At 37.0% G+C, this 27720-nt stretch overlaps 2 protein-coding genes across 10 annotated transcripts in view; both read left to right on the top strand.

Moving 5' to 3' along the window:
* The window catches only part of SOS2 (SOS Ras/Rho guanine nucleotide exchange factor 2), an 86597-nt gene extending 68666 nt beyond the window's left edge, over nt 1-17931 (top strand). For 2 of the 5 annotated variants that reach the window (XM_023726152.1, XM_023726150.1), the window contains exons 17-23: nt 54-171; nt 1233-1405; nt 5225-5341; nt 9393-9654; nt 10181-10222; nt 15017-15126; nt 16182-17716. In XM_023726152.1, the coding sequence (XP_023581920.1) occupies nt 54-171; nt 1233-1405; nt 5225-5341; nt 9393-9654; nt 10181-10222; nt 15017-15126; nt 16182-16682 (1323 nt within the window). In that variant the 3' untranslated portion in view covers nt 16683-17716. Of the gene's footprint in view, nt 1-53; nt 172-1232; nt 1406-5224; nt 5342-9392; nt 9655-10180; nt 10223-15016; nt 15127-16181 lie in introns of all 5 variants that reach the window. The other 3 variants (XM_023726151.1, XM_023726153.1, XM_004370842.2) reach the window with 3 other exon arrangements.
* Nucleotides 17932-18327: 396 nt separating this feature from the next.
* On the top strand, nt 18328-27249 carry VCPKMT (valosin containing protein lysine methyltransferase). Of its 5 annotated transcripts, none has more exons than XM_004370840.2 (6): nt 18328-18717; nt 18813-18923; nt 19090-19162; nt 20298-20417; nt 21619-21723; nt 24263-27249. In XM_004370840.2, exons 1-6 carry the CDS (start codon nt 18452-18454, stop codon nt 24275-24277), a joined length of 690 nt encoding a protein of 229 aa, XP_004370897.1. In that variant the 5' UTR covers nt 18328-18451; the 3' UTR covers nt 24278-27249. The 5 variants fall into 5 exon arrangements, with proteins under 5 accessions (XP_004370897.1, XP_023581922.1, XP_023581924.1 ...); XM_023726154.1 differs by having other exon boundaries at nt 24243-27249; XM_023726156.1 differs by lacking the exon at nt 18813-18923 and having other exon boundaries at nt 24243-27249.
* Nucleotides 27250-27720: the final 471 nt, after the last annotated feature.

Below are 27720 nucleotides of genomic sequence, written 5' to 3'. Positions count from 1 at the left end.
ATATATATATATATATATATATATATATGTAATTCCAATTATATATTTTAAAGGCATTGCAGGAAAGAAAACGGAGAATTTTGGATGAAGCTGTGGAATTAAGTCAAGATCACTTTAAAAAATACTTAGCAAAACTTAAGTCAATCAATCCACCTTGTGTGCCTTTTTTTGGTAAGTTACTAAATATGGATGTTATATTTTGAGGGAGAGTATATTGTAACCAAAAGAGGACAGTCTTTAGAGGCAGATTATTCTGATTTAATATATGCTTATTAATTGTCTGCATTGATAAATAAAACTTAAAATGTCTATTTCTTTATCTATAAAATGAATATTATGATAATTACCTCATAGGGTTGTTGTAAAGATTAAAAATATTTACCTACATACTACCTAGTATGAAGTCTGGCATATAGTAAGCACTCATGAAGTGGTAACTATTATTTTTATTATATCCCTTTATGTCATGTCTATAGTATTTTGTTTTCTTTTTAATTTATTAAAGGCATTTAAGTGATTTTTTTTAATCCAGGATTAAAACATTATTACTTATTTTATTAAGCAGGATTTTTACTATGTAAACTTTTTAAAAATACTATTAAAATTGAATGGTTTAAAATTAAGGATTTCTCAACCTTGTCACTATTGACATTTTGGACAAATGATTCTTTGTTGTAGGGGGCTGTCCTGTGCATTGTAGAATGTTTAGCAGCATCCCTGGCCACTACTCACTAGATGCCAGCAGTACCTTCTAGTTGTGACAATCAAAAATGCCTCCCCACACATTGCCAAATATCCTCTAGGGGGCAAAATTGACCCCAGTTGAGACCATTAATTTAAATGAATCAGTAATTATACATGAAAAAAATGACTGAAAACTTTCTTACTCTCCAAGGAATAGTTATTTTTCTGTCTAAATTATGATCCTTAACATTTACAATTTGGACTTTGTGAATGAGTCCCATTTTTATTTTGTCTACTAGTCTAAGAAATGTCAAATTAAGCTTTTCTGAATTCTAATTTTTTTATTTTAAATTCTTTCCATGTTAAAAAAAAGTTCTTATTGGAGAATTAATGATTAAGTATATCAGAAATCTGTGAACATTTTAGGAGTAGAGTTGATGGATTATAGGATATGGATGTCTTCAACTGTACTAGACAAATTGTTTTCCCAAGCAGTTGATTAAATAACCAATTTTTAAATATTTTTCTTTGAATACTTTTCTTACTAGGAATATATTTAACAAATATTCTGAAGACTGAAGAAGGGAATAATGATTTTTTAAAAAAGAAAGGAAAAGATTTAATCAATTTCAGTAAGAGAAGGAAAGTAGCTGAAATTACTGGAGAAATTCAGCAGTATCAGAATCAACCTTACTGTTTACGAATAGAACCAGACATGAGGGTAAATATTTTCTTTGCTTACCTTTAAAAGAGAATATGTTAAACATCATAACCACACATTATGCTATTTATTTTGCTATGAAAATAATAATCAGTAGGTTTTTGTTTTCACGTGCCATCAAGTTGATTCCAACTCATAGCGACCCTATAGGACAGAGTAGAATTGCCCTGTAGGGTTTTCAGGGAGCAGGTCGTGGATTTGAACTGCTAACCTTTTGGTTAGCAGTCCAGTTCTTAACCATTGCATTACCAGGGCTCCAATCAGTAGGTAGCAGTGTTAGATATTCTGCACTAGCAGTCTACGGTTATTAATATTATAGGTGCTTTCTCTTGAAAGTACTGCTTTTTTGTGCAACAGATTCAAGTTAACACTCACGAGAAGGCAATGACAGAATGGAGTGGAAGAACTCTTTTGATGTCCCTTCAGTAAAAAGAAAATCCACTACTATACTATCATTGATTGATAGCCATTTTAGATACTTTACTTGTACCTATATAATATTAAATAATCTCTTCATAAGAACACTGTTTTAATAAGGAAAAGGTGGAGAGGTATATATATACGTAGCAAAAGATGATTTTTCTAACATTCTATCAACTGATGCTCTATTTTGAGCAATAGTTCATAATGATTTGGTGGTAAGATTGTAGGATACCTTCTAAATCAGAGTTAGTTATGGTACTGTGTTTATGTTAAATGTATTTTATTGTGTTATATTTATGTGAAATTCAGAACATGTAATAATCATCAATCAGAATAAGATCATTTGTCACATTAAAAATTGTGCTAAACTTTCAGACGTAATCTGCAGATTGGCCACCATCATTACCACCCCCCTAAATTGTGAGGTGATAACTATTCAAGCAAAAGCACCCTAAAGTCCAAAGAAAGGATGACCTAAAGCACATCATTTATGAAAATGTAGAGATACCTGCTCTAAAGAAAATGGTGATAAACTCATGGTAGTTACCTATTTCATCCCACTCCCTAACCATTGGGCCAGCCTTCTGTGATGTTGAGCCTACACAATGCTAATATATTCTTTTTTCAAAAAAATTATTTATTTGTTGTTGAGAATTATACAGCAAAACATACACCAATTCAGCAGTTTTTACATGTACTACTTAGTGACATTGATTACATTCTTTGAGTTGTGCGACCATTCTCACCCTCCTTTTCTGAGTTCTTCCTCCCGTTTACATAAATGCATTGCCCCCTAAGATTCCTGTCTAATCTTTTGAGTTGCTGTTGTCAGTTTGATCCCATATAGATAGTTCTCAAAAGAGCATGATGTCAAGGAAGATGTTTTTTGCTGTTTAATTAAGCTAAACTATGGTTTTAAGAAAACTTCAGGGGATATTTTTGTTTAAGGGTTAAAGAGTATCTCAGGGCAGTAATTTCAATGGTTCATCCAACGTTCATAGCTCCAAGAATTCTGGAGTCCATGACAATTTGAAATTCTGTTCTGCATTTTCCCCTTTTGATCAGGATTCTTCTGTAGAATCTTTGATCAGAGTGTTCAGTAATGGTAGCCTGGCACCATCCAGTTCTGGTCTCATGGCAAAGGAGGCAGTTGTCATGGAGGTAGTTAACCACACGTTCCATATTCTCCTATTCCTGACTCTCCTTATTCCTCTGTTGCTCCAGGTGAATAGAGACCGCTTGCTATGCCATGAATGGCAGCTTGCAAGCTTTTAAGACTCCATGCACTACTCAAGGAACTAGGAGGTAGAACAGAAGCACTAAAACATGTTATTAGGCCAGTTAACTGAGATGTCCCATGAAACCATGACCTTAAACCTCCAAACCAAGAAACCAAGTCCCATGAGGTTTTTGGTTGTACATAAACAGCTTCAGCTGTTGCTTTTTTTTTTTTTTTGTCATGGTTGTAAATATGTCTGTCACACAACTCTTATCAATTCAGTTTTTTACAGGTGTACAACTTATTGATAGCAATTACGGTAATCGTCCGTGCAACCCTTCCCTTAATCAGTGCGTTATTTCCGTCATCATTAACTCCCCCTGCTAATATATTCTTAAAGCCCAAATTAGAGTTCACAACATATTTTCCTATAAAAATAATGTTAAATTGTAGCCCTGGTGGCACAGTGGCTAAAGCGCTCAGCTACCAACCAAAAGATCAGTGGTTTGAACCACTCCATGGGAAAAAAGACCTGGTGATCTGCTCCCATAACGATTAGATTAAACCCTATGGGGGCAGTTCTACTCTGTCCTATAGGGTTGCTATGAGTTGGAATCAACTTAATGGCACAAAACAACAACATATTTGAAATAGTACTTTTACAATTCTTATCTCAGAAACATGTCTGTTAATAGGTTTTTGTGACATGGTCCAGGCTTCCTACCATCATTTAAAGCAGTGTTTCTTTAGGAAATGCCTTCTTTATGACTGAGTCAAAATAAAAGTTTAAAATGTAGACAGAGTAGCTATTCACTTTTCAAATCATGGTTAGCCAAGCTAGATGGTACTGTTATAGCTTTATAAAAATCTTTAGATTACTATAAACCTTTTGCTGTTGAGTCAATTCTGACTCACAGCGACCCTCTGGGACAGAGTAGAACTGCCCCGTAGGGTTTCCAGGGACTACCTGGTGGATTCAAACTGCTGACCTTTTGATTAGCAGCCAAACTCTTAACCACTACACCACCAAGGTTCCCGAGATTCCTGTAGGACCATATAATTTAATTTAGCTAACCAGAATATAAGAACAGATTGTTTTAATATTGTTAGAGGAATAATACAATTTTCTTAACATTATCAGGATACCTAAAATACGGGAAGAATTTTATACTAGACTTTCTAAAGCTCATTTTGCCTACTGCTAAAACCAAGTACCTATTTTTATATATGCTTCTAAACCACTTCAAAATTAAATGAAATTAAATCCAGTGTTTCTAGGGAAATTATCAGAAATGCACAGAAATATTTATGCAACACTACCTACCTGGGGATTGGTTAAATAAATTCTGAAACATCCATCTGATATCTCTACTATAACATTAATATTAGTATTTCACAAAATAAGTGAACAACATGGGAAAAACATCATTGAATATAAAGTTAAAAAAAAAGTTAAAATTGTTAATTATGATATGATCCCAATTTTGCAAAAAAAAAAAAAAAAAGCAATATACGTATAGATACATGTATTCACACAGCTGACATGTATTCACAAACACATATACACAGTAAAAACATAGTGGAAGGATATTCTAATACTACAGTGTTAACAGTGAGATCTCTGGATAGTGAGATTACTGTTTCTTTTTCTGTTTTTGCACTTCGCTAAATTACCTAGATTTTCTGTTAAAAACTTATATATTTAAGCTTAGAAAATATTTTTGATAAAGACAATAAAGGTTACTGGAGGTTAGCACAGATATATAAGTGTTCTTGAAATTACTTTTCAATAACCTTGATCCAATTTATCTCTACTTCTTTTTCTGATTATCATAGTTTCACTGTGGATTATACCCATTATTCTATTCTAAACACTTTAGGTAGCTTACTGGTGATCATTTTGTTGATAATGAGTATAATGAGTAGGGATAATGTTAACCAAGGTATAAGAAATGCTGACTACTCAGCCATTAACATGGTAATAAAATGAAAGTGTGTACATAAGAGTAGAATATACAATTTTTTCAAAAAGTTGGGAGACTGGAGTCAGCATTCCTTGTGGACTTTTTTAAACATTATGATCCCTTAATTTGATAATTTTTTTTAATGGTTAACTGATAAACAATATTTTAATAAGATCTATAAATATATACTTATGGGTATTTGTTTAATTCTAGAGGTTCTTTGAAAACCTTAACCCCATGGGAAGTGCATCTGAAAAAGAGTTTACAGATTATTTGTTCAACAAGTCACTAGAAATTGAGCCCCGAAACTGCAAACAGCCACCTCGATTTGTAAGTCCATTACTTATGTTTTACAGCTAGTAATAAAAAGTCTAAATGCCTTTTAACAAATTTTAGAAAAAATTGTTTTGTTTTTAAAAATAGTACTATTTTCAATGCTTAATAACCTATTCTCTTAGGATTATAATTTAATTGAATAGCTGGTGTTTAGGTGTTTTGCAGTACTATGCTATTTCTAAAATTATATGTACTATGGGTGGAAATGTCAGCCTTTTAGTAAAAGCTGGTTTATCCTCTCTTTGGGGGGCAGTGGTAGTTTAGTGGTAGAATTCTTGCCTTTATGCAGGAGTCCTGGGTTCAATTCCTGGCCAGTGCACCTCACGGTGCAGCCACCACCCATCCATCAGTGGAGGCTTTCGTGATGCTATGATGTTGAACAGGTTTCAGCAAAGCTTCCAAACTAAGATGAACTAGGAAGAAAGGCCTAGCAATCTACTTTTGAAAATCAGTCAGTGAAAACCCTGTGGCTAACAACAGTTTGATCAGCAACGCATCATGGAGATAGCGCAGGACTTGGCAGAGTTTTGCTTCATTGTGCATGGGAGTCGGAGGCCTGTTCAGCGACAGCTAGCAACAACAACAATCCAGTCTTTAGTTCCACTTATTAATCTGCCACTTTTGATCCCCCCTGGTAAAAAAGGGAGAAGCTATGAGAGATTATAACAGGTAATGACAGCTAAATTGACAGGTAGCTTGATGGAACAAAGGAAATTTAAAAACCTGGAAAGCAGTAAGCAGGTGTATTATGATTCTTCTGACTTGAAAATGACTCCAGCCATTAGGGCACCATGATCCATGGTTGCCACTGGAACTCGCCTCTCCCACTAGAATTTGCTGCTGTAGTTCCTAGTTATTCTTGGGGTTTTCAGTGTCATCAGTGGAAGACTAGTTCTAAGAAGCTGAAAAAAAAAAAAACAAAGTGTGGAAGGAAGTAAAAAACATTTATAAAATACCAACTTTGGACCAAACAGTGAGCTAGGTAGGTTCACATTATCTCATCTTCACAGAAGTCGTGTGATAAAGATCTTATCCTCATTTTACAAATAATAATAATAAAAACCCTAAGGCTCAAAGGGGTTAAATAGCTTTTTCAAGGTTGCATAACAGTTGAGATTTTTAACTCAGGTTTTCTGAATGGGATTTCCTTTTTGTTCTTTTTTCCCATTAAGTTATCACTGCCTGAGTTTTAAAGAAAAGGAAGGGGTTGGGGGAATGATAGCAATTCTCTCCAGAGACTTCCAAGCACTGTTATTGAGATTGGCCGTTTAGTATAAGGAAGGGGGAGAAAGGATATTTTTAAATTTCTGAAGCACCTAGTATGGGCATACCTCAGAGATATTGTGGGTTGAGTTCCAGACCATCACAATAAAGTGAATACCTCAATAAAGCAAGTCACACGAATTTTTTGGTTTCCCAGTGCATGTAAAAGTTATGTTTATACTATACTGTAGTCTATTAAGTATATACTAGCATTATGACTAAAAAGAACGTACATACCTTAATTAAAAAAATACTTTGTTGCTAAAAAATGCTAACCATCATCTGAGCCTTCAGCAAGTCATAATCGTTTTGCTAGTGGAGAGTCTTGCCTCGATGTTGATGGCTACTGACTGAACAGGGTGATGGTTGCTGAAAGTTGGGGTGGCTGTAGCAATTTCTTAAAAGAAGACAACAGTGAAGTTTGCCGCATCAATTGCCTCTTCCTTTCACAAAAGATTTCTCTTTAACATGTGATGCTCTTTGATACCATTTCACCCACAGTAGAACTTCTTTCAGAATTGGAGTCAACCCTCTCAAACCCTTCTGCTGCCTTATCAATTAAGTTTATGTAATATTCTAAGTCATTTGTTGTTATTTCAACAATTTTCACAGCATCTTCACCAGGAGTAGATCCCATCTCAAGAAACCACTTTGTTTGCTTATCCATAAGAAACAACTCTTCATCCATTAAAGTTTTATCATGAGATTGTAGCAATTCAGTCACATCTTCAGACTCTGCTTCTAATTCTAGTTCGCTTGTTATTTCCACCACATCTGCATTGACTTCCTCCACTGAAGTCTTGAACTCCTCAAAGTCATCCATGAGGGTTGGAATCAACTTCTTCCAAACTCCTGTTAATGTTGATATTTTGATGTCCTCCCATGAATCACAAATGTTCTTAATGATGTCTAGAATGGTGAATCCTTTCCAGAAGGTTTTCAGTTTTTTTTGCCCAGATCCGTCAGAGGAATCACTGTCTATGGCAGCTATAGCCTTACAAAATGTATTTCTTAAATAATAAGACTTGAAAATCAAAATTACTCCTTGATCCATGGGCTGCAGAATGGATGTTGTGTTAGCAGGCATGAAAACAACGTTAATCTCTTTATACATCTCCATCAGAGTACTTGGGTGACCAGGGGCGTTGTCAGTGAGTGGTAATATTTTGAATGGAATCCTTTTTTTGAGCAGTAGGTCTCAACAGTGGGCTTAAAATAATTCAGTGAACCATGTTGTAAACAGACGTGCTTTGTTATTCCATTTATAGAGCACAGGCAGAATAGATTTAGCATAATTCTTAAGGGCCCTAGGATTTTTGGAATAGTAAATGAGCATTGGCTTCAACTTAAAGTCACCAGCTGCATTAGCCCCTAACAAGAGAGTCAGCCTGTCCTTTGAAGCCGGGCTGTGAAAGTCCTAGATGGCATCTTTTTCCAATATAAGGCTATTTCATCTACATTGAAAGTCTGTTATTTAGTGTACCCACCTTCACCAATTGTCTTAGCTAGATCTTCTGGATAACTTGCTGCAGCTTCTGCATCAGCACTTGCTGCTTCACCTTGCAATTTTATGTCATGGAGATGGCTTTTTTCCTTAAACCTCATGAACCAACCTTTGCTAGCTTCGACTTCTCTTCTGCAGCTTCCTTACCTCTCTCAACCTTCATAGAATTGAAGAGAGGTAAAGCCTTGCTCTGGATTAGGCTTTGGCTTAAGGGAATGTTGTGGCAGGTTTGATCTTCTATCCAGAGTACTAAAACTTTCTCCACATCAGCAATAAGGCCGTTTCGCTTTCTTATCATTTGTGTGTTCGCTGGATAGCACGTCTAATTTCCTTCGAAAGCTTTTCCTTTGCATTCACAACTTGGCTAACTGGTGCAAGAGGCCTGTCTCGGCTTTTGACATGCTTTCCTCACAAATCTTCATCATTTCTAGCTTTTGATTTAAGTGAGAGATTTGCGACTCTTCCTTTCACTTGAACGCTTAGAGGCCATTGTAGGGTTATTAATTGGCCTAGTTTCAGTATTGTCACGTCTTAGGGAATAGGGAGGCCTGAGGAGGGGGAGAGAGACGGGGAACTGGCCAGTCAGTGGAGCAGTCAGAACACACACAGCATTTATCAGTTAAGTTTGCCGTTTCATATGGGTGCAGTTCATGGTGCCTCAAAACAATTATAGTTACATCAAAGATCAGTGATCACAAATCACCATAACAGATACAATAATAATGAGAAAGTTTGAAATATTGCAAGAATTACCAAAATGTGACATAGAGACACGAAGTGAGCATATGCTTTTGGAAAAATGGCCCTGGTAGACTTGGCTCCATACAGGTTGACACAAACCTTCAATTTGTAAAAAACTCAATATCTACGAAGCACAATAAAGTGAAGTGCAATAAAATGTGGCATGCCTGTGTGATGTGTTGTGTATATTATATCCCCAGTAAATATTTGTAAAACTGAGATAGACAATTTGAAGGAGAAGTTTAGGTTCAGATATTTCAGGAGCATCTTATTGTTTTTACAAAGAACATTTTCTTTGTAAAAAAATTTTTCAAGAATTTTATTTTTACACTGTGAAAAGAAGTTTACTTATATTCGAATCCATCTTAAACTTGAGCCAACTAAATCCGGATATATTCTACATAGAACGTTAGCAGCTGTCCTTACAGATTGGGATTTTATTGTACCTCTTTTAACCATGTGCTTAAGGTAGCTCTAAGTCATAAAAAGAAAATAAATACAAATATTAGTAATGTTAATTATATTTGCTTTTCCTAGCCTAGGAAATCAACTTTCTCCTTAAAATCTCCTGGAATAAGGCCAAATGCAGGCCGACATGGCTCTACCTCAGGCACTTTACGAGGTCATCCAACACCATTAGAAAGAGAACCATGTAAAATAAGCTTTAGTCGCATTGCTGAAACCGAGCTTGAATCAACAATGTCAGCACCAACCTCTCCAAATACACCATGTACTCCACCAGTATCTGCTTCTTCAGAACTTAGTGTGTTTTTAGATGTGGATCTCAACAGTTCCTGTGGTAAGTACTTGATGTAAACCATTTGGTAAGAAAAGGAATCTCGTGTTTCAGATAATTCTCATCTTTTTAATTAGGGAACCATAGACTCCTTTGCAAACTATATTAGTGTGAAAAGTGACATCTAAATGTGAAAATAATGATTAATCTAAGAGAGTGAAACATCATTTGTAAATCGTTTATCCATATTAGTTTTTAATTTATTTATCCAGCAAATAGTTTAGTACCTTTTAGGTCACACTACCATGCTAAAGGGAACAATAGACAATGAAAAAGAAAATAAACAGGTAAGTTCCATGAGGGAAATTGAAGAGACTATGCTAGAGAGGGAACCATTTAGGCTTAGAAAGGAAGAACATTCCAGGTACAAAGAGCAGCAGGTTCATTTTTAAAAAAATTAACATGGCAAAAGATGATAAAATTCTCTGCTCTGTGTGTGTTATTACATACGTTACTTTATGGAAACATTTTAAAAATAAAACCATGCGTGTTACCTTCCTTTTCATATTAACTGTTCTCATTCCAATAGGCAGCAATAGCATCTTTGCTCCAGTCCTTTTGCCACATTCAAGTAAGTAAGAATTTTGAGTTGATTCTAATGAAATAACTGTAAAGATAATAATCTGGTTGACTAAATTTATATTTCAATATTTGTGTTTTAAGAAATGAAAGTAATTCTTATAAATTGAATTATTTGCTTACAGTTGTGTATCATTTAAACTTTACTATAGTTTTTTTTTTCATCTTACAACCTGTGTTCTAGGGGCTGTGTGACCTTGATTAAATTATGTAACATCTCCAAACTTGTTTAGGATCAAATGAGATAACTATGTAAAATACCTAGCACATTGCTTGGCACAGAACAAGCAGTGATTTCATGTCATTTCCCTCGCCTCTTACCCACCTTTTCCAATTCATTTTCCCATAGGGATAAAATGCTAAATGTTTATCAGTTTCCCAAGCTAGCCCTTGATCACTTATTCCTTAGATCATTTTATTAATTAAGGCAGTATTTAAGTACAACACTATTCTAAGATTTTTTATTTGATCGTAATTTATTACATAAGCACTGTTAACTTTCTGCCTATGGTCATTTGTTTAAAACAAAATAATCCAAAAAGGAACACAGCAGCCTCAGGAATAATTCTCCTTATTTGGAGGAATTCTGCATCTTGCATAGTAAATTATATATAATTTAGATAATAGCAAGAGCTTCCTTGTCTTATAAGAAAAGTAAGTTTAGTCTTTTAAATGCTTAATTCTAGACTTTATTTTAATTATTTCTTAACATTTTTATCAAAGTGATGTGTGCGTGGAGTTTAAAAGGCAAATAGTGCCAGAACACCTAAAATGAAATTAACGGCAGTTCTCTGCCCCATGTCTTCCACCCCGTTATCGTATTCTCCAATGATAAACTTCCACATTTCTAAATGATGCGTTTATATTGTTCTCTCTTGATTAATCAATTTTAGACAGTGTTGTTGTTGTTAGTTGCCTTTGAGTGAGTCCAACTCATGTCAATCCCATATATGCAGAGTAGAACTATTAAAAGGTTTTCAAGGCTGTGACCTTTTGGAAGCAGATGGCCAGGCCTGTCTTCCCAGGCGCCTCTGGGTAGGTTCGAACTGCTAATCTTTTTGCTAGTAGTCGAACATTTAACCGTTTGCGCCACGCAGGGACTCCATGATATACTTACTGTATTTGGGGTAAATATTATTCACTGCTAAGTCAAGTAGTATATACTCTGGTTATGCTTCCTTTCTTGTACAATTCTGTTTTCTGGAGTTAATAATTGCCTCGTTAATGCTTAGAGATGTTACTTATTTGTTAGTTTCTTTTAACGCCTATTGTTCAGTCTTCCTACGGTTTCACAGCACAGTTTTCCATAAGGTCAACTACCAATAAGGAAACTTGTCAAGGTTTTTTTTTTTTTGCTTTTTAACCTAGAAACTTCCTTCTTGGTGCCCTTTTGTCCTCCTGTTCCAGTTTGGACTGGGCTCTTTCTAGGCTTCTGGCCTAGCTGTTATTCTAGAACTTCCTTTCATTGCCATCCTAAGAATTCCCTTCACCTCTCTCCTGTGTTGAGTGGTTGTTTTTTAGATTTCCTATCTTCTGCTTTCTTGATTTGGTTTCCTTATTTTGTTAAGGACACATCCTGTAGTAGCTACCTGAGAAAGGATACATAGGATATAAAGTTTTTGAGTTCTTACATTTCTAAAAATGTATTTCTACATTTACTAGTTTAGCTGAATATAGAATTTGAAATCATTTTCCTTCAGAATATTGAATACATTTCTGTACTGTCTTCTAGCTTTTCTAGTTGCTTTTGAGAAATTCAATACCATTCATTCATTCAGTGGATAATTTTTTTTTAAATAATTATTTTTTTTTTATTGTACTTCAGATGAACAAATAGTTTCTCATGGAACAGAAGTACACATGTTGTTTTATGACATTGGTTAACAACCCCACAACATATCAACCCTCTAACTTCTCAACCCTTTCTTTTTTGGGGAAAATACACATAGCCAAAGATACACCATTTCAAAAACTTCTACATTCACAGTTCAGTGACATTTGCTATGCTCTTCGAATTGTGCTGTTATTCTCACTTAAGATGAAGGCTTACATAACAAAATAGTTAGTTATGTTGCTACATATAGTTGCTACAGATGTTGCCCTATGACAATGGTTAACAATCTCACAACACATCAACAGTATCCTTACTCAACCTTGGGTTCCCTATCACCAGCTTCGTTGCCCCCTTCTGTCTTCTGGCCCTTGTCACAGGACTCCTGTACCTCGTTAGTCTCATTTGGTTCTACGGGGTCAGTGGATAATTTTTGAATGCTGATATGGGTAGGCACTATTGTAGGTACTAGAGATACGGCAGTGAACAAAATGGACAAAAATCCTCTTAATGACCTTATATCCTCTTGCTGTACCTGATACAGCAAAGGGGCCCAAAAATACAGTGACTTAAATGATACAAAGTTTATTTCTCACAACGGCCACAGCAAGTAGACAGCTCGGCTCCACAAGACTATTGAGCTAGCAGGGCAATTCAGAGTTCTCAACCTGTGGCTTCCATCTCTGGGTCTTGAGCATCTGCTCCAGTTATCACCATTGTCTAGCTAGTAGGAAAGTGGTGGAGGGCAAGGAGCTTTGTTATAAAAACATGATCTGTGAGTTGCACACATCTTCCTACTCATCCCGTTGACCAAAACTTAATCAGATGGACATACCCAGCTGCAAGGGAGGCTAAAAAATGTTGTCTCTAACTAGGCAGCCATTTGCCTTGCTAAAAGTCATGAACAAAATGAACAAAGGGAAAGGTTTACTGGGGACATTTAGCATTCCGTATCACAATATGTTCAAAAAACTTTTCGCATCTTCTCTTTATTCCTGATCTATAAATTCACAATGATCTGCTTTGATGTGGGTCTTTTTTTCTATCATTTTGCTGTCCTCTTAGTGAGCCCTTTAAATTTGGAGATACATGCCTTCGATTTCTGGAAAATATTCCTCGTATTGGTTTGTTGATAATTTCTTCTCCATGATTTTCTCTAACCCCTTTTTGGAGCTCCTTTCCCTTATCTTGTATATCCTAGAATGATCCTCTAATTTTCTTTTTCCTTCTGTTTTGTGTCTCTTTTGTTCTTGTTTTGTTTCCTTAGTTGTTGGGGACACATTCTCTAGTAGATAGCTACCTAAGGAAAGATTCATGGGATATAAAGTTTTTGAGTTCTTACATTTCTTCATTTAGTCTTCCAACTCTTCTGGTTTTTTTTCCCATCTGTCATGATTTTGAATTTTCAAGAATTCTTCCTAGTTCCCTCTGATTATTCCCTTTTTTTTTTTATAGCATCCTGTCCTGGCTTCATGGTTGGACTGTCTTCTCTGATCTCTTAGAATATTAATTATAGAATTTTTGAAACTTTTTGTTTCTGGTATTGCCTCTTTTCTCTGAGTTGTTTCTCTTGTTTTTCATATTAGAGGCCTTTTTTTCTTGTTTGATGTTCTTAGCTTTTTGTTCATATTTTAGAGTGAGGCAATATAAAACTAATGGGAAGCCCTATATCCAGAGCAGAACGTGTTGACTTGTAGGTTTCACTGTAGAGCGATGGAGTGGTGAGATTTTTTACTGGGGGAATCCCCAAATGTCAACATCTATAGGCCATTTCTCTAGGACTGTTAGTTTTTCCAGAGCTTTCTCTTTGAATCTCCTGTCTAGGAGTCTCAACATTTAGTATGAATCTCTTGTGTTTTCAGCACAGCATCTTACTAGTGTCCCCAGGTCTGGGGTTTAGATCTCCAGAGAATAAAACCTCAAGTCTTCTGCAGGGGTAGGAATAAGATAACTTGCTTGGCTCTTGTCTGGCCTCAAAGAGTGGGAGATAGGGGGCTGCGCTTCTAATTGCTCCTTATACACATTTATCTATTTCCTCTGTTTTCATGCCCATGCTTTCCATTGTACCAAGTGCCTTTAACTCTTAGTCTCTCCTTTGGTTCAGGGGGACAGTTTTGCTTCTGCCTGTCAGTGTCTCCATCTATAGGAATTTAGGTTTCATCTTCCTCCATTTGTCTCTTCCATATGCATTGTAGTTTCAGGATTTAGATTCCTGGCTCTATTGAAGTTTTTGTTCGTTTCTCACTTCCCTTATTGTTTTGTGGTAGAAATGTCTTTACTGTGCCATTTTAGAACCAGCAGTTCTAGACATTATGTTGAGTGATAGTAAAATACATTTTCCATAAGAAAACTTTATGCTTTAAAATTTAATAGAAGATATTGAGAATAACGATAAAAAATTCTGAATGTCCTAAACCAAATCACTAAAGAAAAAAGTATTTATGGTAAGTATTAAAGGTACTCACAACGAAAAAAACAGCAACACTTCATTAACAATAGGCATGAACAGATAGTTCACATGAAAGAAAATTCATCTTGTAAAGAAACATAAGTAACTGTTCAGCATCACCAGAAATCTGAGATAATCATTGTGAGCTACCATTTTAAGTCTTTAGAGTTAACTTTTTTTTTTCTTCCTAAGTACGAGAAAGCCTGTGTTAAAAGGCACCCTCATACATTACTTATTCCAGATAAATTGGTGTATTGGTATGACCCTTTTGGAAAGTAATCTGAAAATACAGTATCAGGCACTGTGCTAGGTGCTAGGGATACAAAGATTAACACACACCCTCCCCTTAAAGAGCTTGTAGTTTAATGGGGAGGATAGGTAAACTAACAGTAACACAAATGCCATTGCAAAGGTGATCACAGGCTCAAGGTGGATATCTTTTGATAACAATTTGGTCTTACTATTGCACTGTGAATTCTGGCTAAATGAATCTTTTCCCTCCCCAGAGTCTTTCTTCAGTTCGTGCGGTAGTTTACATAAACTAAGTGAAGAGCCACTGGTTCCTCCTCCTCTTCCTCCTCGAAAAAAGTTTGACCACGATGCTTCAAATTCCAAGGTAGTCTGTAGGACTGACGTTTGCCTCAGCTTATTCAGAGTTGTGAATCTTCAAAATAGTGTTCTTTCTTATAAAGACTTTGTGAATTATAATTTGACTACCCTCTATGGTGTTTAAACATTTGGGTTGTTATATTTGAAAAGTACTTTTAATAATTGTTTAATCCTCCTCGTACCTTTTCTAAGAAAGAGGCTGGGTAGATTGCACTGATACTTAGAAGTACTCAGTACTCTGAAAAACATTAATATTCAAAATATTCTTCAAACTTTCAAATCCCAAAAACCCTATTGCCACTGAGTTGATTCTGCCTCCAAAGCGACCCTATAGGACAGAGTAGAACTGTTCCATAGGGTTTCCAATGCTGTAATCTTTCTGGAAGTAGACTGCCACATCTATCTCCCATGGAGCCGCTGGTGGGTTGGAACTGCCAGCCTTTTGGTTAGCAGCCAAGTGCTTAATCACTGTGCCCCCAGGGCCCCTTTAACTTTCAAACAGGACTTCTCAAACTTTAGGGTGTATCAGAATCGCTGAGGGCTTGTTAAAATCAGATTGTTGGGCCCTACCCCCACAGTTTTTGATTCAGTAGAGAACTTGAATTTCTAACAAGTTCCCTCATGGTGCTTGTCCCTGGATCACACTTTGAGAACCACTGCTCTAAGCCTCAGTGGGAAAAGTAGAAGTATGTGCCCAGTAAGCAGAAGCTGGACATTAAGCCTTCTTGACATCCTTTTCTTTTTGTGTCTAGAAAGCTTCATATATTTACTTGCTTGTCGATTATTATAAATAATTAATAATTCATAAATTTATGAACCATATACACAAAGCCCCAAGCTTAGATGTTCTAAAATAGAACATTTGATATATAAAAATATTAAACTGGGCCCTGAGTTAAGCTGGGAGGAATTTACTCATAAATCTGATAATTAAACCAGGTAAGTGTTTCGAGCCTCTGAATTTAACTTGATACATAATTATATTTTAATGTTTAAAAATTTTTTTCTTACGAATTTCCCAGGAAAACAGAGATATAGTTTAATTTTATTTTTATTTTTGAGGGAAATATGAAATCTGATGATGACCCCCCTGCTATTCCACCAAGACAGCCGCCACCTCCAAAAGTAAAACCCAGAGTTCCTGTTCCTATTGGTGCATTTGATGGGCCTCTACATAGTCCACCTCCACCGCCACCAAGAGATCCTCTTCCTGATACCCCTCCACCGGTTCCCCTTCGGCCTCCAGAACACTTCATAAACTGTCCATTTAATCTTCAGCCGCCTCCAATGGGGCATCTTCACAGAGATGTCAGAGATGCTAGTACGTGTCCAAATTCGCCAAACACTCCTCCTAGCACACCCTCTCCAAGGGTACCACGTCGATGCTATGTGCTCAGTTCTAGTCAAAATAATCTTCCTCATCCTCCAGCTCCCCCTGTTCCACCAAGGCAGAATTCAAGCCCTCATCTACCCAAACTGCCACCAAAGACTTACAAACGGGAGCTTTTGCACCCCTCATTGTACAGACTGCCTTTGCTAGAAAATGCAGAAACTCCTCAATGACCTTAGCCATATGTAGTCATTGACACTGGAACGGTATTTGTAAAGTTCTTTTTTTATTTATTCAAAAATGGCATAGTATTTTAGTACTTTTTACAAATAATGCTCTTACAAAAATGCTGCTGATCAGATAAGCTTTTAAAAATTGGAAAAATAAGAATACAAAAGCTTTTCACCATTATCCTCAGGTGATCAGTAGCATTGCCTTGTTTTAGATCCTCAGTGCTGCCAAAAGGCCAGTATAAAGAATTTATATTTGCACTTAGACTCTGCTAAAATACGGTTTAAAGTGACATTGATTGCACTGAAAGGGGCTAGCGCATTTGTGGAATTTTTCAAATTTGAGTAATAGAGGCCTTTTTAAGGCAATGAATTTACACAGATATAGGGGGTGTATAGTGTTACTGCTTTTTAAACCTCTTTGACCATCTTCTAGTTTTTCATACATCTAGGAGAATTGTGAATAACACCCACTGTTCTTAAACTCTTTAATGCCATGTCTTAAATGCCAGTATTTGCTGCTGAAGACAAAAATGAAAACAATAGAGTGCACTGTAAATGTTTATTATTTTGTCAAAATGTAAACAAAGACTACCTAACTCAATTATTCAAAGGAAAAGGAAAAAAGGGCCCATTATGTAGCATGTATCTCATTCAGATGTGCCTTTTGTTTTTGCAGACTAAGGTGTCTTTAGCTAATGAGTTGCCTATTGTTTTGGAAAAACAAAGTTAATATGCCATGTATGTACAGTTTTGTTTATATTGTATATTTAAAGATAATGCTAATAACCTATATAAATTTAAGTGACTTGAGGCTTATAATACAATCTGCTACTTTACTAATTCATAAATTCAGAGGAAACATTTCTTATGGCATAGGAACCAAATCTGCCTAGTAACTTTCTTTATAAATCTCGTGTTAACTGAAATTTTTAAAATATATATTTTTTTAGATTGGTAGTATTTAAACCAGCAAATGCTTAAAGCTTTATTAAACTTTTTTCATCAGAGAAGTGAGTAAAACTTTTATTTGCCATTTGGACATCTTCATTCAAAGTAATGAAAGCATGTTTTGATGAAAGTGCCGAAACAGCAGTTGTAAAGTAGCCAAAAGCCACGTTGTTGTATTTACTGGTCTGTGGCCTTTTACTGTGCTTTGTATCAGAGTTCTTAACAAGATTAATAAATCACCCCATCTTAATTTTTAAAAGACTTTTAAAATGTGTTTTCCTTATAAGGAACAAAAAGGGGGAGGTTGGCGAGTTTTGTAGAGATAATACATTATTTCCAGTATTTGTGCAATTTAAATTACATAATCCCAGAGAATTCAAGGGATGTACATTTTAAGAAATCATTTTGCCTTTACTGTTAAATGTAAGCGGCAGGCTTCCAGCAGCCTTTGTTAGGCATTCCTAGGATTTTATAGTCATCCTTTGGTAGGATCTTGGAAGCTGCCAGTAACAACTGTGTGCAATAAATCTCCAATCAGGTAAAAACAGTTCGATTTTGTTTTTTAAAAGAGCAGATTATAACACTAGCCTTGTGTGGAAAAGTGATTTAAAACGCTGTTCGTTAAGCCAAATTTATAAGGCCGCCAAAGGTGTAGGAGGTGCGGGTGTTCCCGGGCTCGGCAACGCCCGGGGAACGCTGCCTTCCGGGCTTTGTGCGTTTGCGCGCGCGCAGTGGCGCCAAACGCTCGCCGGTAGGAGGCGCGGGGCCGTGGGCGTGAGTGAGACGTCACAGTGCGCGCCGTTCCGGGTTGCCGGGCAGCGATGGCGGCTAATACAGAGTCCTGGGAGGAGGACACGCTGCGGAGCTTTGTGCGGACTTTGGAGAAGCGGGATGGCACGGTGTTGCGACTGCAGCAGTACGGTTCTGGCGGCGTGGGCTGCGTGGTTTGGGACGCTGCCATTGTCCTTTCTAAATACTTAGAAACGCCCGGGTTTTCTGGCGACGGGGACCACGCCCTGAGCCAGCGGTCGGTGCTGGAACTGGGCTCCGGCACCGGGGCCGTGGGGCTTATGGCCGCTACTCTCGGGTAAGTTGGGAGAAGGGAGGCCGCTTGCTCTCGGGAAACGCTGATTACTGGCTTCCTACCTTCTGCTTCCCCCCTCAATCGACGTTACTTTATAGGGCGGATGTTGTGGTCACCGACCTTGAGGAATTGCAAGACTTGCTGAAAATCAATATTAATATGAACAAGCAACTTGTCACTGGTTCTGTTCAAGCCAAGGTACTGAAATGGTTTGTATGGCCTTTCAGCTTGTTTTAAGATAACAGTTTGTAGTTTGTTTTAAGTTGCGTTTCACTAAAAGCATGGTTAATACAAACGAAACTTTCTGGTTCTTTTTATGAAAACAAGAGCATTTAAAACTATTAAAAGTTAAAATGTTTGTCTGACATTTTTAAGGGGGGGAGAAACAGAAGACTTCCCTTCTCCACCGGACTACATACTGATGGCCGACTGCATATACTATGAGGAGGTAACTGTTCAATGAGTGAAGTTTCTTTCTTTAAAAGGCACACCGTATTTCACGTATTCTAAAATACACGTTTTCCTAAGTTGTTGTTAGTTTCCGTGGAGTATCCAAAACCCGTGGTTGTCGAGTCGACTCATAGCGACCCTATAGGACAGAGTAGAATCGGCCCATTGAGTTTCCAAGGAGCAGCTGGTAGATTCACTTAGCAGCTGAGCTCTTAACCACTGCGCCACCAGGGCATATAGTTGATGCCATATTTAGTGTTTATTGAGCCTTTGCCTAAGTAATGCTGGTTTCATGGCAAAATCTAAGACAAGGTCTCTGCCCTGATGTCAGTCCTAGTTATGAAGACTAATTAGTTACAACGGGGCTGTAAGGACAGGAGCAGTAAAGAGAAGACAAAGATAACTAGGGACTACATACATAAAACACTCCTGATTAACATACAGGCGTGTGATGTATGTTGAGAAAGATGTTACTTGTGTTTTATTAGAGGCTTTTTAAAAACATTTTTTTAAAAGGATTTAAAATTTTTAAAGGATTTTGCCATTTGGAACTATTATGAAAGGCTAAGATTGTCTTTTTTTTTTAAACCTTAGCCGTCCCAATGAATATGTTAACCATGACATTGAGAATTAGTTTGTATTGCAAAGAATTCATTGTTCTGTGACAAGATTTATTAGACTCGTGGAATGATTTTTCTTTAAATACCAGTTTGTATAACGTGGGCATCACTCATTTTTTAAATAATGAGCATTAAGTCAACCAATGTTCAAGTTAGTATCAGACTTGGTCTGATAGGGTAAATTGTTGGTTGATTGTTTGAAATTCAAGTTAAATTAGATTAAATAAAGTTTAAAATTTAAGAATGTAGTCGACTCCATTTGTTTTCTCTGGGGGAACTCCAAAATGCACATACTTAAATCCTTTCTTGGAAACTGAAATCAATACAATGGTTGATTAATTCAGAGGAGTTTACCAACCATTAGTTATGGAGCTTAACTTAAGTGTACTTCGTAGGATTGATTCTAAGATGGCTGAAATGTAGGGGAGTTACAGTTACTCCCTCCTCTTCCCCACTCCCCTTTTACAGTAGAAAATTTTTGGAGTCATAAAAAATATATTCCTTTTTGAACAGTCTTTGGAGCCATTGCTGAAAACCCTAAAAGATCTCAGTGGATCTGAAACTTGTATTATATGTTGTTATGAACAACGAACAATGGGAAAAAATCCAGAAATTGAGAAAAAGTATTTTGAGGTAAGTACTAGCTCTTGGTAGCGATTGTCCTTTACGGAGGTTGTTAGTTGACTGTTCAAGTATATGATGGTCATTTGGGGTGGGAAAAGCATTCTGCTAGTATGAACCTAAGGAGAGGATCCTTCACATCCTACCATTCTGTCAAATCCCTTGCCGTTTTTTTTTTTTTTTTTTTTTTTCCTCATCTTTTCTGACACTTTTTTTCTTTTCTAATAATTTGATCTATTATTTCCAAAACAATGTAAAACAATAATGATGACACTCTTGTCTATGTTTTTCTGAGAAAAGGTTTCAATGTTTTTTTTTATTAAACATGACTGTGGGTTTTGGGAATGTATTAATGTTACATATATTACTTTTGGAGAATACATTATAGAAATATGCAAGTGAGTTTTACAAAACTTCTGACCTAGATATCCTTTGTATTTTCAGCATTTTTTTTCATACTTTTTATTTTGAAAGGATTATAGATTCATGGGAAGTTGCAAAAGTAGTATAATACAGTTCTGTGTATATTTCCCCCACAAGTGACCCAAACCCTTTTCATGGACAAAAATCCGTCTAATTAAAAGTGACTCCTCTTTAGGGTGCATCTATAACCAGTTGCTGTTGAGTCAATTCTGACCCCATGTATTATGTCGACCCCATGTGTTTCAGAGTACAATTGTGCTGCATAGGGTTTTCAGTGCCTGAATTTTCAGAAGTAGATCACCAAGCCTTTCTTCGGAGGCACCTTGGGGTGGGTTCAAACTTCCAGCCTTTCAGTTAACAGCTGAGCATGTTAACCGTTTGCACCAACCAGGGTATCTGTATAGCCCTGCAATTTCATTAGCTAAAAGGAGTACTTTGGTTTAATGAGAGAGTAGGTAGATGACTCTGCCTCAGATAACGTGCTAGAAAAGTTTTTTTCATGTTTTTCTTGAATATGAAGGCTGTAATTGAGCTTGTAATATTTCAAACATTTTGTTGAGTTAAAATATATGTTAGAACGCACACATTTCAAGTGCTCAGCTCAGTTTTTCCTGTGTATGCACTAAGTACTGCCACCCAAGATCAGGCTATAGAACATATTCAGCATCAGCAGGCTCCCACATGCCTCTTTCCAGTCAGTACTCCTCCAAAGGCAACCGCCGTTCTGCCTTCTGTCACCATAGATCAGTTTCTATTAATGAATTTGACGTATTCTCTTTTATATTTGTAGCTCCTTCAACTGGACTTTGACTTTGAAAAAATTCCTTTGGAAAAACATGATGAAGAATATCGAAGTGAAGATATTCATATTTTATACATCAGGAAAAAGAAATCGGTAAATAGATTCCTGGCTTTTCATCCTCTGAGGAGCTATCATCAGCTACACCCTGTCTCTGGGCTCAGGTGTGGTGCAGGTATTGGTTTGATGTGGATAAACAGCTATGATTTGCTGGATCCAGGCACTAGCTCTCACTGTTCAAATCACTTAACCTATCTGACCTTGGGGTCTTCCTCTAAAATAAAGCTCTTTTGTAAAGATCCTTTTCAACTCTAAATTTTTTTAAAAATTGAGCATTGCCACTGACAAATGACAAATGACTTAGCTACTTAAAAGCTTCTGTTATTTCTGAGACATTTTAAAATACCAGTTCTAACCTTTTTGCATTCTCTCCAGTCATTCAAACTGTTAGTAGGGCTGATCTGCCCATAAAAGCACCCTTTAATGAAGTAGAATTTATGTCTTTCCCCCTTTTTGGTGCTTCCTTTGACTGTTATAACACTTAACACACAAGATGCAAGTTGCCTGTACGACTACCTAGAGTTTGAGCCTATGTTGTTAGCTGCCATCAAGTCGGTTCTGACTCCTAGCAACCCTATATACAACAGTACGAAACACTGCCCGGTTCTTCACCATCCTCACAGTCGTTGTTATGCTTGAGCCCATTGTTGTAGCCAGTGTGTCAGTCCATCTGGTTGAGAGTCTTCCTCTTTTTTGCTGACCCTCTACTTTAGCAAGTGTTATGTCCTCCAGGGACTTGTCCCTCCTGATAACATGTCCAAAGTATGTGAGACGAAGTCTTGCTATCCTTGCTTCTAAGGAGCATTCTGGCTGAAGGGAGGAATTGTATCCCATCCATTTTTGTATCCCCAGTGCCTTTTGTGTATGTGACTGATAACAGAGCAGCAACATGATAAATGTTACGAATTAAGGATGCTAAATTTAACAAGCCCCACTTGTTACTGTTACTTTGCTTTGATGGAATTTCTTCATGATGTAGTTTTCCGAATTTTAGCCAAAAGCAAATATAACTGGTTTTTTTAGGGCATAGGGATAGGTGTCAGGACTATAAAGAAAGGGGTGGTGGGATTAGTAATTTAGATCAACATTTATATGCCATGGTTCTAGAGATAAACAAAGATAAACAAAAAATGTTTTGTACCTTAAGGAATCTGGTTTAAGTTGAAGCAGTTGTGCAGCTTTATAAGTAGAATATTTTGAGGTATAAGGATTTTGAGTTTCCTTAATATAAAATCTTTTTTATTTATAGAGAACCTTTTTTAAAAAATTGAGATAAACTTAACATACCATACAATAGGCCCTTTCAATGCATACAATTCGGTAGTTCACAAAGTTGTGCAACCATCACCACATCTAATTTTAGAACATTTTCATCACCCCCAAAAAAAATCCCATACCCTTTAGCAGTCAGTACCCTTTCCTCATGGCAATCACCAATCTGTTCTCTGTCTCTAGATTTCCCTACTCTGGGCATTTCATGTAAATGACATCACACAGTATGTGACCTCCTGTGTCTGGCTTTCACTCAGCACTGTTTTCAGGGTTCATCCATGTTGTAGCAAGTGGCAGTACTTCACTCCTTTTTATGACTGAATAATATTCCTTTATATGGATATGCCATAGTATCCATCCATTCATCAGTTGATGGACATTTGGGTTGTCTCCACTTTTAGGCTATTCTGAATACTACTGCTATGAACATTCATGTAAAAGTTTTTGTGTGAATATAGATTTTCAGTTCTTTTAGGTATATACCTCTGAGTGGAATTGATGGTAACTCTAACTTTTTGAGAAACTGCCAAACTGTTTTAAAGCAGCGGCACCATTTTACAGCCCCACCAGCAATGGATGAGGGTTCCATTTTCTCCATATCCTCACCAAAACTTGTTGTCCATCTTTCTCATTATAGGCATCTTAAAAAAAAAACCAAACCCATTGCCGTCAGATCGATTCCGACTCATAGCGGCCATATAGGACAGAGTAGAACTGCCCCATAGGGTTTCCAAGGAGTACCTGGTGGATTCAAACTGCTGACCTTTTGGTTAGCAGCTGTAGTTCTTAACCACTGTGCTGCCAGGGTTTCTGAAAGCCATCTTAGTGGGTATGAAATGGTATTTCATTGTGGTTTTGATTTGCATTTCTCTAGTGGCCAGTAACAATAAGCACCATTTCATGTGCTTACTGGAGAAATACTTTTCCTGTTTTTAAGTTGGGTTATTTGTCTCTTTATGGTTGAGTTGTAAGAGTTCTTTGTGTATTCTGGATACTAGATCCTTACCTAACACGTGATATGCAAATACTTTTCTCCCATTCTGTGTGCTGTCTTCACTGTCTTCATAGTGTGTCCCTTTGAAGCACAAAAGATTTTAATTTTGATAATGACCAATTTATCTGTTGTTTCTTTGGTTGCCTGTGCTTTTAGTTATCAGCAAAGAACCATCTCTAAACTTGTATACAGGGTTGTTCATCTGAATTGCCTTTAGCACACTAAGCATAACACCTAGTATTAGTATCCAGTAAATACTTAATTGGTAATGAGAAATCAATCTTTAAAGTTTCTCCTTTTCTCTTTTAGAAATTTCCATCATGAAGCCTTTAGCCGTCTTATCCAAGCCTTGTAACAACCTGGATAACTTAAGGTGTGAGTGAAGCATGTGAATACAGCATGAGAAGATTGTGTTCACAGATTTCTCCAGCATGACCGTAAAGAGCGAATGCATAGATGGCTATCACCATGAACTGCCTGCAGTAAGAAAAATAACTGACTACCTGCCTGCCAGTGGGCCTGAAATCCAACATGGGTTACTTAGCTCAGCATAAAGTTCTGCTTTGAAGAAACATTGTGAATCATTTGCTCCTCAAATAAAGATTGTTACTGAGATTAGCCTAAAGTCTGCCAAAAGTGAACAGTGAAGCAGCATGGTTGACTTTGCATATTTTCAGGAAACTTGAGATAAATTAATCAAATTTCTTAATAGAAATTTATTGCTATATTATGATGTTTTAAATGCAAACCAGTAAATTTTAGTTTGTATTCATGATAAATTTTAAAAAGGTTTTGATTTTATATATAATTATGCAGGTTTTATCATGTGTCTTTCACTTCATTGCTTCTAAGATACTTTAATACTTAAAAAGCCGAGAATATTGTCCTGTATACCTATATTAGCCAAAGTATTTCTTATTTTCTTCTATCATACATTTCTATGTGATTTAAATAGTAAATTATACTGTGGTGAGTTATTGAGAAGAAAATAAGACAAATCTGGAGATTTGTGGGGAGGGGATGTATTTATATAAATTTTTTCATTTGAAAATGGTGTAAGAATAGAAAGCCCAGTTTTAGGCTCATACACTTTTCCTACATGTATATCTTCCAGGAAAATCTGGCTAAAAACACTGGTATTAAGCTAACTTGTTTATATGAAATATCAAAGGTTTTAAATAACTACAAATGTAGTTCTGAAGAAATATACCAAGTGATTTTGACTCTGTGTGGTCTGTATGTTATCACGGTAGTCAGTTATCTCCTCACATAGACTAATCTGTCAAGGACTTCAGTCGCCCCCTTTCCAGAGAGTAATAGTAACCTGATGAAATTCTGTTACTTACAAGCATTGGTGCTAGATGTTATATGTGTTAAAATAAACATTGTTTTTGAGACCTGTGATTTTGTGAATGTTTAGAAATAGCTTTGAAGAAAATGAAAATCTAAAGCAGGTGACTGTGTTCAAGAAAGAGCAAAAGTAGCCCTCTTTAGAGAAATTAAGGATCAAACAGTTCTTTGCTTCATGCTTGCTTCAATATTAAAAGTTCTTTGCTTAGCGTCATAATACTTTGTTTCAAAATATTTTGTTCATTCTTCCCTTAGCATTTCATTAAGTAGCTTACCAAGCAGTTGTGTTGTTAGGTGCCATGGAGTTAGTGTAACCTGAGTATCCGATACTTTACTAGATACCGATACCACTAACTATTTATCTGTGAAATCTTAGGCTACATGACCACTTTCTAGTTTTTCCCATGGCATTATGGAACTTGTAAGTTTGACATTAGCTATAGTAGTCCACCCAGATTCCTTGTATCCCTTTTCACCATTTTTTATGCCCTCTCTTACAGTGTACTTCTAATACCTGTGGGTCTTTGGCCTGAAGTGCCCTTTGACATAACTATATGAAAGCCTAGCTCCTTTACCTCAGACTGGTGCAACTGACAGTCCAAAATTTCCCAGAGGAATCAGGCTGAAGTCACCTCTGTGAAACTTTGTTGGAGATTACACCCTTGCTTGACTTTCTTCCCTTCCCTGTCCTGCTGTTCCTGCTCCTTTACTGGTCTCTGGCATCATCTTAGTGCATACACTCATCTCAGTTTGCATACGCTCAACTCAAGTTTCATTTGGGGAACTGACCTAGGATTTTGTACGTAAGTATACAGTAGTTTTATCATATGGAAGGAAAACCAAAAGTGAAATAGCTTGCCTAAGCTTAACAGTAGTGTAGTATATATAGCCAACGACAGGTTCAGTCTTGTCATGTAAATGCTACTATAGTGGTAGGAAGGAACACTGGTTAGAAAAACGAAAAAGTTTCAAGTACCTCAGATGTAACAATGTCAAGTGTGATTTTTTACTGTCTAAACTGAATAGCCAAAGCTGAGGTCAAAAGGTATGATGTCTCCCACATTCTAAGATCAGAGAACCACCCTGGTAGTTAGGATCAGCAAGCACTGCAGACCTTACTGAGGGTGCCAGTTCAGGGAACATGCCTGGGAGAAGTCCCGTTTTGGAGGAGTGTGGTGTTGGGGAATGAGGGCCAGTCCTTCCGGCTCTCCCTATGGAGGAGGGAATGGTGCATGCCACTCAAGCCACAGGAGGGAAGCCTGAGGGAATGTGTCAAGATTCAGGACACTGCAAGAAAGGGTGACCAGTATTTTTCCCCTGGTCTCATGTTTACCCAGCAGATAAGCTTATCCATTGTTTTACTACCACAGCATGGGAATGCAGTTGGCGCTATAGTGTGGGGGGTTGTCAGGCAGAAAGACTGAAGATGCATCCTGCCAGTATGAGAATTGAAATCATGACTTGGGGGCTAAGGGACTTATACAGCAACATGGTGAGGAGGGTAGAAGGCAGGTACAGCAGATGAGTGAAGTGTGATGGGGTTCAGCCAGAATATAGCCAACTCTCAAATCTCAGAACTGCCAGAGCCTGGGGAAACTGCTCAGGAATGAGCCCCTGGTCTGCTAGGCGAGTGGGAGTGAACACTGTGCACGATGAAACCCATAGATCAGAACAGTTACAGCCAAGTAGGGAAAGGATTGCAACCCTACAGTAAGGCCGTATTTCTCAAAGTAGCTGCAGGTGGGGTTGCCTGGGAAATTAAGTCAGAGGTATGGTATTTTTATTACAGGGCCCCAGATGATTTAAAATTTTTTTTTTATTGTGAAATATATAACAGTTGCCATTTCAACCATCTTTATGTGTATAATCCAGTGACATTAAAGTTCACCATGTTGTGCAACTGTCACCACTATCTATTTCCAATTTTTTTCATCACTCAAGAAACTTAGCAGGATGGTTAAGCACTCGGCTGCTAGGAGAAAGGTTGATGGTTTGAACCCATCTGGTGGTTCTGTGGGAGAAAGACCTGGCGATCTGCTCCTGCAAAGATTATAGCCTAGAAAACCCTATGGGGCAGTTCTGCTCTGTCTTTTGAGGTTGCTATGAGTCGAAAATAGGCTTGACGGCACCTAACAACAAACTTAAGCAATATCCCCCTAAGCAATTTATCAATATCTCTCTAAGCAACACCTTTCCATTTCCCCTTCTCATCTGCCCCTGGCAACAGCCAATAAACTTTTGTCCCTATACATTTGCCTATTCTAGATATTTCATGTAAGTTGGGATCATGCATGCAATATTTGTCCTTTTGTGCATGAATTATTTTACTCAGCATGTTTTCAAGATTCATCCATGTTGTAGCATGTATCAGAACTTCATTTCTCCTTAAGGCTGAGTTATAACTCCGTTGTCTGTAT

The sequence above is a fragment of the Trichechus manatus genome, unplaced genomic scaffold, assembly GCF_000243295.1.
Source record: "Trichechus manatus latirostris isolate Lorelei unplaced genomic scaffold, TriManLat1.0 scaffold00010, whole genome shotgun sequence".
In the NCBI taxonomy this organism is placed as follows: Eukaryota; Metazoa; Chordata; class Mammalia; order Sirenia; family Trichechidae; genus Trichechus; species Trichechus manatus.
This window is presented reverse-complemented; position numbering and strand designations above follow the sequence as displayed.